Source organism: Salmo trutta, chromosome 14, assembly GCF_901001165.1.
Source record: "Salmo trutta chromosome 14, fSalTru1.1, whole genome shotgun sequence".
NCBI lineage: Eukaryota > Metazoa > Chordata > Actinopteri > Salmoniformes > Salmonidae > Salmo > Salmo trutta.
Window position 1 is genome coordinate 15608252 of NC_042970.1, and position 12099 is coordinate 15620350.

General features: G+C 42.8%; 1 protein-coding gene across 1 annotated transcript; it reads left to right on the forward strand.

Moving 5' to 3' along the window:
* Nucleotides 1-349: 349 nt before the first annotated feature.
* LOC115207500 (probable glutamate receptor) lies at nucleotides 350-5898 on the forward strand. Its single transcript, XM_029774610.1, has 10 exons — nucleotides 350-472; nucleotides 650-735; nucleotides 2469-2500; nucleotides 2628-2807; nucleotides 2993-3216; nucleotides 3318-3415; nucleotides 3551-3768; nucleotides 3943-4162; nucleotides 4359-4603; nucleotides 4721-5898. Exons 2-10 carry the CDS (start codon nucleotides 666-668, stop codon nucleotides 4823-4825), a joined length of 1392 nt encoding a protein of 463 aa, XP_029630470.1. The 5' UTR covers nucleotides 350-472; nucleotides 650-665; the 3' UTR covers nucleotides 4826-5898.
* The last annotated feature ends 6201 nt before the right edge of the window (nucleotides 5899-12099 follow it).

The following is a 12099-nucleotide window of genomic DNA, read 5'->3' on the forward strand; positions in this document are numbered from 1 at the left end:
CCTACAGCCTTGCTCTGTAAACAGGTGTGAACCTGAGGCTGACTTCAAACCAGTCACAAGCAATTTGGCAGATTATAAGATTGTTTCTCAATTATAACAGCCTGTGATACAGGCGTGGATATGGGTGATTATGTGTATAAATCTTCCAAACATATTATTAAGTGACACATTGAGTTTCTTTTATTTTTACAGGGACAGTGCACATTAATCAACGTTTCAGTAAAAGTGCCGGTTTTAGCCAGCCAGCTAATTTTCAACCGCAGTCCCTGTAAAGGGGACAAACTCTTTGTCTGTCCCCCACCCCTCTTTAAAATCTCATTCTCCACCCACAAAAAGTCCATTGGCTGTTATCACAACTATGTTGTGTTGGGATGAATATTTCTCATCATCATTTGCCCTAGTTCATCAGGATCAGATTATAGTTGGAAGGTTCAACACAGCAGACTCAATTTACAGCTAACAATCCTGTCAGGTATGGAGATATTTTTCATTTGTTTATTGTCATAGATTTAATATGTCCATGCTTCATACCTAGGGTATTTTTTTGTCAGCTGTTCAATTGTATTCCTTAATTTGTTCCCTGAGTTTTTTTGTTCTCTGAATGTAATAGTTTGTAATATCAATCACATTGATTGTTTTACATCATTAGGATCAAAGGTGAAACCATGAGGGTGCTGGAGGGTGTTGTAGTGTGCACCGTGGTGCTTCTACTGTCCCCCGGGAGCTGTGCTGCAGGTAATGCAATGTTTAACATACATCCTACTGTGCTTAGAAACCCAGTGAGTGGTTTGCCTCTTTGTCTGTCACTTAAGCAAACAAAATTGTGTAAAACAGGAATCTTGACATGCATGGGATTCACCGTAACCTTGTCCCAGATCTGTTTGTGCTCTTACCAATGCTGTTATTGTCTGGCGTTACAGCAAAAACATTCTATTGTTAATAACCTCTAAAGAGCTGGAGCAGAACACTGCAGATTTGTTTGGTATGACAATGAGTGACAAGGAGTTGGTATCAGGGGTGGACATAGCGATTTGGGGGCCCATTTCAAAATTATGTTGATGGGCCCCCTAACACCCAAAGGAGACATTTCCCCCATAAATGTACTGCTTGATTATTATTATCCAACAATTAAAAATGAAATGTATAGGGCCTATAAAGATGTTGAGTGAGTGGCTCACTGACATTTGTGTGAAAAATATATAACCAAAATAGTCCAAAATCAGTCAGTGTGGGCACCTTGGGCAGCTGAGGTCCATTTAATTTGAAACCTATGGAACATAGCTAAGTCCACCTATTGTTGGCATGATGACACAAACAAACTGGGACTCAGACTAAATTCATGTGAAAATGACAGACTGTATCTGTGCTTTAGATGTTTTTCTTTAGCTGTTTGACCAGTCGTTGTACTTGTATCCCTGTCTGGTGGCAGTGTGACAGTGGATATGCTCATTTTGGTGCCAGACTCCTCATGTCCTCTCTGCTTGACGTGGTATAGTTTCTCAGGCCTTGACGAGTCATAAATGGGGAGACTGTCAGCTGGGCATGGCATCAAAGTGAGGGGCCGCATCCTGTCTGGCACACACACACCATACCCCACTCTGATAGAAAAAGAAGAGAGCCAGCTGACATGATCACAAAAATCCTTGTGTTTAACTGTAGCCAAATAGTGACAGGGCCATTGAGAGCTTGTATGTGTGTCATATTTTGAATAGGAGGAGCTGATGTGTGTGTCAGGATCGCCCTATGGTATTGATGGAGTCCTGAGGCCTTAGCCTGAATCAAGGCTTTTGATACTCGTTGACTGCCCTCCCACCCCATAGTGCCATGGCTTTGTGATGGCTTGAATTAACTCACTAACTGGTTTATGGCTATAAATAGATCTTGGGGGTTTTGAACATTTTCAAGAGGGAAAAGAGAGTGGCCAGATCTCTGGGATGCCGGAAACCAGTGGTGATGAGTAAGAAGGCATCAATGCACCCCCACATTCACCCTCACTATCTGCAAAGGGGTCACTGACTTAGGGTATAAGGCCTAAAGAAGGCCACAACACAAAGAGCTCTTTGATTCAGCCTGCTAAATTTGGAAGGCACTCCAATTGCACTCAGAGTGAAAGAAAAACTCAGTGATGTTAAACCAGTGGGACTGGAAAGACGCTTTGGCAATATCTCAATGCCGATAGGGAAGTTCTGCTAAAGCCTGCTGCCGGTTCCCTCTCCTCTGTCTCTTCAATGTGTCAGCATGTATGTTGTTGTCCTCATGTGTATATGCCTTTATTCAATTGAAATTATGTATTGATGCATTGATGCTCTTAGAAAGCACTCAAAATGTTCCACTGTTGGAGATGCTGCGAATCCTAATTTGATTTAACTTAAGATGTAGTTGGACATGTTCAAATACAACTTCATTTGGATGTGGCTGCTCTGAATCAAGATAACCTCTATATCTTACTATCTTTTTTCCCTTATCAGTGCGACCAGACTTGACAATCACTACAATAAAGGTAGTAAGATACCTGTTTCTGACACTATACTTTATTGCCTGAAAGCATTTTATACTCAAATTCAAGACATTTGCTGCTGTATAAATATGATTACATCAGAATGGTTCCTTTGTGTCCCATCTTTCAGCAAGATCCATACACAATGTCCAAAAGCTCTCAGCTGGAAGGGTACTGCATGGACCTGCTGTCTGAACTGGCCAAGAAACTGAGCTTCAAATACAATGTGCACCTGGTGAAAGATGGGTCCTATGGCAGGCAGGATGAGAGTGGGGCCTGGAACGGGATGATCGGTGAGGTGGTGAGAGGGGTGAGTAAAGCTAGCATTTTCATACATAAGTGATTATAGTACAAAAAAATCTACTCACACATCTGCTTATGATAGATACTGTACAGATGTGACTATAACCATGTGTGATGTTATTAATGCAGATAAAAAGCAAATGTATAATGTGCTAGTCCATAAAATATTAATATATATTCTTATCCCTGTAGGAGGCAGACCTGGCGATTGCTCCTCTGACCCTAACTGCTGCCCGGGAGAAGGCTGTGGGGATGACCAAACCCTTCATGCAGACAGGCATCAGTATTCTCCTGAGGAAAGACATCTCAGAAGAGGCTGGCTTCTTTGACTTCCTTACCCCCTTCTCAGTAGATACCTGGGTGGGGATCCTCTCTGCGTACCTGGGGACTGCTGTCTGCTTCTGTATAGTAGCCAGGTGAGTTGTTATTGTGATGAACTTTCATCAGAAAATACATTTATCATGTGCCTTTTACAAGTAGAATTTAAAGACGGTTACATAAAACTTTTTCAACACAGACTCAGCCCATGTGAGTGGAGTCAACCCCAGACTGAGAAAAACAGCTTCACTCTCAGCCACAGTCTGTGGTACACCGCTGGAGCCCTCACTTTACAGGGTAACTAACAGGGATTTAACCAGGCATTTCAACCAATAGCTTACCCACAGCAGTACAACATAAGAGCTTAGGAGGAGCTTTATATGGGTCTGTGGTTTGGTGTTCTGATTTAGTATTCCTTTATCTTATTCTCAGGTGCCGGTCCACACCCCAAAGCTTTATCAGGACGTATTATCTGCTGCACCTGGTGGTTGTTTGGTCTGGTCCTCTTGGCCTGCTATTTCTCCAACCTCAGCACCTCTCAGGGCTCAGACTCCAATTCACTGATGGTAAAAGGGTTTGAGGACCTGGCCAACCAGCAAGGGATTGAGTATGGGACCCTGTCTGGCTCCTCTACGCTTGCCTACTTCAAGGTTAGGCCAGTGTACCCCGCCACACCCGGCCCTCCTATATCCCTCCTTTTCCCTTCACTCTTTGCCATCAAAGGATTAGACTCACGTGTCAGTGTCTCAGTTCTGTCAGTTCTCTCAGCAGCATACTGACTTTCTCTTCCTCTCTGTCCGTGGTTTTTCTTTTCCTTGGTGTAGAACTCTAATAACCCAACCTACCGCAAGATCTATGAGCACATGGAAAGAACCAAGAGTTTTGTGCCGTCAATGGATGAGGGTGTTCGCCGGGCAAAGGAGGGCAACTTTGCCTTCATTGGAGAGTCTGTGTCACTGGACTTGGCGGTGGCACGTCACTGTGAGCTGATCCGTGTCCATGAAGTCATCGGCATGAGAGGGTACAGCATTGCAGGCACCCTGGGTGAGCCATGTAGTCTAGACCGATAGTGAGATCTCATGCAACACATATTGACTGAAACTTTTAAAAACTGTTCCTGTAATCAAAATAGCAAGGCACCCAGATACTCATGCGATCCACATATAGGCTTATGGCTGATTTTATGACCTTATGACAACAAGCCAGCTGACTTGCAAATGGTACTGTTTGTGTCATTCAGGTTCTCCCATGCTGAAGAACCTGAGCGTGGCCATCCTGCAGCTGAGTGAGGCAGGGGAGTTGTCCTACCTGCGCAGTAAGTGGTGGGCCAGCAGCTGCATGGCAGACCCAGCCAAGGCCTCCTCCCTGCAGCCCCACAGCCTGAAGGGCATGTTTCTGGTGCTGGCCCTGGGCCTGGGACTGGGGGTGCTGCTGGCTGTCCTGGAGCTCACCGCCAAGTCCCGGAGCGGTGCTGGGGAGCAGAGGGTGAGCTAGTCACTGCTGGTTTAACACTGGTGCATTGTGTGAATATTTCATATGAATGGATAAGCAGATTGCCTGGTCAAGATCTCTCTAAACATCCATACAATTTGCTCCCCACAGAAATCATGTTGCACAGTGTTGTCTGAAGAACTGAGTCAGCGTTTCAGGGGCACCACCACCAATGAGAAGAGAAGTGAGGAAACCACAGACAAAGAAAAAGCATGAGGAGACATGATAGTATATGATAATATATACAGCCTGACAAAGCAAATGTCTCCATGCAGGTCTTGACATGAATCATGGCTTGTATACTAATTTTCATTTTCAATACTATCTACCACAGTGAGACAGAGTGTATCAGAAAGGCTTCCAGACTGTTATATGATATATGTTTATTAACAGAGTGATACATAACATAGTGAAGTCAATTAACAATACCACTGAAGTACTATGTTTAAAAATAATTATATGATAGCAGAGCATTTTACTGAGAAAACCAACATGTATATTTACTGTTACAAAACATGTAATGTGTACTGATTTATAAATATTTAAGGGGAGTGCAAAAATAGAAATTAAACATGAAGATCCAAGTTAAGTCATCTGTAAATTATGAAAAATGGTCCGTTTCAAAGAGTTTACATTTCAGTACTTTGGTTCGGAACAAATACTGAGAACAACAGTTTACTGCTATTAATTGTATGATGCAGTAAGTTTGTTTCAAAGTAGATTATACATTTACATATTGTAGATACTAAGTAAACCTAACTGTTTTTGTACAATTGGCAGCACACATTTTGCGCATTTCTTTCGAAACTATAAAACCGTTAGTTCAATTTTTTGGTTATTATAGAACTCAACATACATAAAAAAGCATTATGTCATAGAATGATGTTGATGTAAAAGTTCGGCACATCTTTCAATAAAACCAGTCTAATAATGAATATATATTCCATTCTGTTTCAATCAGAACTATTTACCACTTTGGTAATACATTCTATTTACAATACATGCATCTTAATGCAAAATCAAAATACCCACATCAAAAAGTAGGTGATTAAATTATACTAATAAACTTGTTTGGGCTCCTGTAATGATCCTGCGTGTGTAGCTGACAGTACAGACCACGGTGGTACATTTTGTACATGCATCTAGAATCTAGATACATGCAAGGTAATGCTATATGTTTAGAGTGTATTTCATACTCCTATGTTTAATCCAATGCTGCTCACTGCTGTGATTCTTGTAATGGCTGACTACTATCACATGGAGTAAATAAAATACATCAAATAACATTATCATTCCAGGTCATCAATCAACATCGATTTTGTACTGTTGAATGATCTGAGCATACAGGTACAGATTTCTACTAAACACATACTTTGTGACTCATTCAAAGGAATACATATTTAACACTGGCATGGCATGCTCTCTAGCTGGGATACAATAAGACAATCTAATAAGATTCACTCTTACCGTCAAAAAAGAGTGGCGAACTACAGCAGATCTCCCTTATCTTCTGGTTGAAGAGGGAGTTTATCTGGCTCTACAGGGTGCCCACTTCTCTCTGCTCACCAACTGGCACACGGGAGGGCAGGAGCTCCAGACTCAGACTGTCTATACTGCCACCACTGCTGGAGTCACTGTCAGATAGGCAGAGGCCATTGGGTACAGGATTCACCTGGTGGCCATAGCTGCCATGGTTCTGGGGTGGTTCTGGGGGAAGAGGGGAGGAATCTGAGGCTGCCAGTGCATAGCAGCCCTGCGGTTAACCGCCGGGGAGAGTGGCGAGGCGTGCGGCTTCCGTAGAACACTGCGAGAGCGGGCCTTGATCCTTAATGTACTGGAGGGGAATTGGCTGGCTGGGGTCTCCAGGGTCTGTCTGACTCTGACAGGGGAGGAGAGGAATACCTATGTAAGAGTGCTGTTCATTGACTACAGCTCAGAATTCAACACCATAGTACCCTCCAAGCTCATCATCAAGCTGGAGGCCCTGGGTCTCAACCCAGCCCTGTGCAATTGGGTCCTGGACTTTCTGACAGGCCGCCCCCAGGTGGTAGGAAACAACATCTCCACTTCGCTGACTCTCAACACTGGGGCCCCACAAGGGTGCATGCTCAGCCCCCTCCTGTACTCCCTGTTCACCCATAACTGCATGGCCATGCACACCTCCAACTCAATCATCAAGTTTGCAAATGACACAACAGTAATGGTCTTGATTACCAACAACGACAAGACAGCCTACAGGGAGGAGGTGAGGGCCCTCGGAGTGTGGTGTCAGGAAAACAACCTCTCACTCAACGTCAACAAAACAAAGGAGGTGATCGTGGACTTCAGGAAACAGCAGAGGGAGCACCCCCCTATCCACAGTGAAGGGACAGCAGTGGAGAAGGTGGAAAGTTTTAAGTTCCTTGGCGTACACATCACATAACTTCCCTGCCTTGGCTGATGAGACAGTGGATTGCGCAGTCAGATGGAACAGAGTAAATAGGCATTTTAACTTCATAGATTTAGCCGGCGGTAACTTGTGGAATAGACCCTGGCTGGAATGCGCTTTTAACCAATCAGCATTCAGGATTAGACCCACCCGTTGTACAAATGGCCAATATACCACAGCTAAGGGCTGTATCTAGGAACTCTGCTTTACATTGTGCCTAAGAACAGCCCTTAGCCACAGTATATTGGCCATATACCACACACCCTTTGGCCTTATTGCGTAACTATATGGCCTCAACTATACAGCTAATGGCAGCTACCTGTGTTTTGTAATAGTACCCACCTCTATTCATGCACCTGGACATCAGCAAGAATCCACATTTGCCATTGTTTGAGAACTTGGCTCTGTTCAGTTCAAGCATGCGTGCCTCTGTTTGGTAATTCAGTGCAACTGAAAATATAAGATAAGATAAACCACAGGAAATACATTTTGGAGTATGAACAAGGCAGTGCGTTTAGATGTTTGCCTCTAAATTGCCTTGTTGAATGCCTGCAAAAAGCAAAGCACTTTTAAGGTATTGTATGAGCAGGGTCTCTTATCCATATGACATCATGTGTTCCAGGAAGGCTGTGGGTTGAAGTTACTGGAGTCCACACGGTATCAGCTGTCTCTGGTTGAAGCGCACCAAATGAGCTGGCTTCAGAGCCATGATCTGCTTCACAATGCTCTCATTGAGGGAAGACACTTGCCAACTGGTCATACACTGTACACTGCCAACCAGAAAACACATGCATGTAGGTTCACACACACTGACAACCAAGAGGTAGAAAGACTCCCATGCTGAAAGAGCTTGTGATAGCGCTGTGCATGTTGAATGAGGAAGAAATTACTTTGTCTGAAAATGGATACTCCTCCCCACCTTGTGTTTCAATGTCATGGACCCGGACAGCCTTGGCGTACTTAACGAGGTCAGACAGTGCTCGGGATAACCTCATTATCTTCCCTTTCCTGAGTGCGAATAGGGGATGGGCAGACATAGCTGGATGCAGGGGTCAATCTAACACACCAGTTTCAAAGTTAAAGTAAATGGTTTGATAATAGTATGTCACGTTTGATTGGATTTACTTGTTATTGTACACATTACCTTCTTTTTTCCCTCTCTAAATACAAGATATGAACAGTCAGCGTTTAGTGCAACAAGGGTCTTCCAGAAGGAGACATTTGTATTCTAACCAGAGCATGGAAAGATGTTAGAGCAGTAGAACACTGCCAGGGAATCACACAGGAGAGCAGATGTAGGCTGTAGAGGTTTTATACCTGTGGACAATATGTAAAACAGGTACTATCTTGTCCCTTAAGGTACACTATTTGCTCTTTTAAGGTACGAACTGCAACGGTACAATTATGTACCTATAACTAATGGTACAATGGACACACCTTACAGGGCACCACTATAGTGACAAGTGTTTGTACCCCTTTAAGTACAATTCTGTACCTTTTTTTCTGAGAGTGTATGATGATAATGACTACATTTACACACTAGTAAAGGTGGTGAAGGGAGTTTGTGATTTGCATTTGTGCTGGTGAGGAAAGACTAATTTGCATGCTGGAGGGAATGGTGAAGAGGAGAGATGTTAATTTGCAGGAACATGATTGGAAAGCGTGGTGTGGTGAAGCGAAGACTGGGTGGAGAGGGAGGGAGTTGTATGAGAGAATCAGCTGACCTTGCGTTTGAAGCTGCCCATGATATACCTGCATTTCTTGGGTTTGGGCTCATCTGCAGTACCGCTCCATTGCCCTGAAATAGTAAAACATATTCCAGATTCTAGATGGCCTGACGACTTAAACTGAATTATTGCTCTATGTTCGCTGCATACTTCAGTCTGAGACTGCCATTATTGATGTCGTTTGTGATGACATCAAAATGGGCTGTTGTACAAAACAAAGTCATCAGCAATTGGACTATCGCTAACCATTCAAAGTATCAAAGCCAATGACACGTTTTCAAAATGCCGCTTTACCCAAGCATGTTCTGGCTCTGGCCCAACCCATCGGTTTCTGGGACCAATCAGAACAGTTAGAATGTGTCTGAATTCTAGAAATCACCTGGGAGGTAATCAGATCCAGACTCATTGCGGAGAAGAAACTAATGCCTGTGGGCATGGCGGAGCGTTTGGCTGGAGCAAGGACTTTGTTTCTGCAGGGAGTCTTGCTTGGCTACCCAATCAGCCACCAGCTATCAGCTATCAGCCATCCGGTATTTCACTGTCTGATGGAATACCCAATGGCTTCAGCATCATCTTATGACAGAGCACCTGATAGTATCATGTGGTATAAGACATAGCTACTTTATTAGTCCATGCCAGATGGGAGGGGATCTGTCCCCGCCAGATCCCCTCCCATACACTGCAAAACAGCCATCAACTGAAAAAGTTCTAGACATTGGGCTATTATGCCACCTAGAGGGACTTAAGGAACACAGCAAATGTCCTGGGATATTTTTACTCAAAACATGTATATTTTGCCCTCAGTCTATTTTAGCCTAAACAGTAGTAACAGTCTTACATCTGTGTTCATATGGATGTCATCTTCATCCTCATCTTCCTCTTCCCCACTGTCTTCCTCCGACACATCCCCTACCTCTGCATCATCGTCAATGTTAGCTGGGAGCTTCTTTCCCTACCTTATTATTTCAACAGAAGATGTTCATTAATGTTATATTTATTGGGGTAACATTTCATGATTTGGAAATTGTCTCTATAAAAATGACTGAGTGCTTCCATTGGTTGAACAACAAATTGACAAAGTAAAGATGGCTCTACCTTGACTAGAACTTTCCTTTTCAGGAGCTCAGCTTTCTGAATTCATTCATATTGACTGTAGATAGGTCCACCTTGTCCTGGAGTACCTCCATCAGAGACTCAGCCATCTTCTTCTGCTGGGGCACTGTGCAATGCTTCTCTATGGATAGGATAACTGGGTACCTGGGGATGCATGACACAGCCATAGAGATAGATACTCTACTGCCCAAAAGCCCATTTTAGCATGCAGTGCCTTTGAGGACTTTCACCATTTTTAAGTAGTCAACTGGGTTGGAATTCCTATGGGTTAAGGAAGAATCACATAATTCCATGCAGGTCATCAGGAGTGATCAGCCAATGAATTATACTTTGAGCAAACATTCCACAACTGGAGGTGGCAGTAAATCGCCAACCTTTGCTTTATACCTGTTCAAACAACACACTCCACGTGGCAGTGTACATCTGTTCAGTTTGTTTACCAACTCATAAAAGTAGTAGAAGACGAAAATGGACTACTTCAAAATGGAGATGGCCTCAATGGTGCTGCCCATGCTCTCACATATGCCAGAATGGGACAGATGCAATGTTGTATCCTAACTATCTCTATGGGCTCAACATATTGGAATATAAAGTGAGTTGCCCATGAATGGTTTGCTATTGCTATCTATGCCTGGGCTGGATATGGTGACAAAATGAAGGTACTTGCTGATTCTTTGTAAAGTCTTTGAGGAGGATCTTGGATGTCAGTGTGTAGAAATGATAAATAATAGATTCCCTGTCTGGTCCATCCAAGCAGTCCACTGAGAGAGTGAGTGAGTGATCGGGTGGTCAAGTGAGTGATGAGGGTGGTATGTACTAGAGGTCGACCAATTACGATTTTTCAACACCGATACCGATTATTGGAGGACCAAAAAAAGCCAGTACCAATTAATCGGCCGATTTTTGAAAATGTATTTGTAATAATGACAATTACAACAATACTGAATGAACACTTATTTTAACTTAATATAATACATCAATAAAATCAATTTAGCCTCAAATAAATAATGAAACATGTTCAATTTGGTTTAAATAATGCAAAAACCAAGTGTTGGAGAAGAAAGTAAAAGTGCAATATGTGCCATGTAAAAAAGCTAACGTTTAAGTTCCTTGCTCAGAACATGAGAACATATGAAAGCTGGTGGTTCCTTTTAACATGAGTCTTCAATATTCCCAGGTAAGAAGTTTTGGGTTGTAGTTGTTATAGGAATTATTGGACTATTTCTCTCTATACGATTTGTATTTCATATACCTTTGATTATTGGATGTTCTTATAGGCACTTTAGTATTGCCAGTGTAACAGTATAGCTTCCGTCCCTCTCCTCGCTCCTACCTGGGCTCGAACCAGGAACACATCGACAACAGCCACCCTCGAAGCAGCATTACCCATGCAGAGCAATGGGAACAACTCCTCCAAGTCTCAGAGCGAGTGACGTTTGAAACGCTAGTAGTGCGCACTCGCTAACTAGCTAGCCATTTCACATCGGTTACACCAGCCTAATCTTGGAAGTTGATAGGCTTGAAGTCATAAACAGCGCAATGCTTGAAGCACAGCGAAGAGCTGCTGGCAAAACGCACAAAAGTGCTGTTTGAATGAATGCTTACGAGCCTGCTGCTGCCTACCACCGCTCAGTCAGACTGCTCTATCAAATCATAGACTTAATTATAACATAATAACACACAGAAATACGAGCCTTTGGTCATTAATATGGTTGAATCCGGAAACTATCATCTCGAAAACAAAACGTTTTTCCTTTCAGTGAAATACGGAACCGTTACGTATTTCATCTAACGGGTGACATCCCTAAATCTAAATATTCCTGTTACATTGCACAACCTTCAATGTTATGTCATAATTACGTAAAATTCTGGCAAATTAGTTCGCAACGATCCAGGCGGCCAAACTGCTGCATATACCCTGACTCTGTTGCAAGAGAAGTGACACATTTTCCCTAGTTAAAAGAAATTCATGTTAGCAGGCAATATTAACTAAATATGCAGGTTTAAAAATATATACTTGTGTATTGATTTTAAGAAAGGCATTGATGTTTATGGTTGGAGCAACGTGTACCTAAGCGATTATATGCAACGCAGGACAGGCTAGATAAACTAGTAATATCATCAACCATGTGCAGTTAACTTGTGATTATGATTGATTGATTGATTGTTTTTTATAAGATAAGTTTAATGCTAGCTAGCAACTTACCTTGGCTTCTTACTGC

Excerpts from the sequence above, each read along its gene's own strand:
- LOC115207500 (XM_029774610.1), top strand. The coding sequence starts at position 666 with ATGAGGGTGCTGGAGGGTGTTGTAGTGTGCACCGTGGTGCTTCTACTG. Across the intron at positions 3,217-3,317 it reads TGCTTCTGTATAGTAGCCAG|ACTCAGCCCATGTGAGTGGA; the intron begins GTGAGTTGTTAT and ends TTTTCAACACAG. Across the intron at positions 4,604-4,720 it reads GCGGTGCTGGGGAGCAGAGG|AAATCATGTTGCACAGTGTT; the intron begins GTGAGCTAGTCA and ends TGCTCCCCACAG.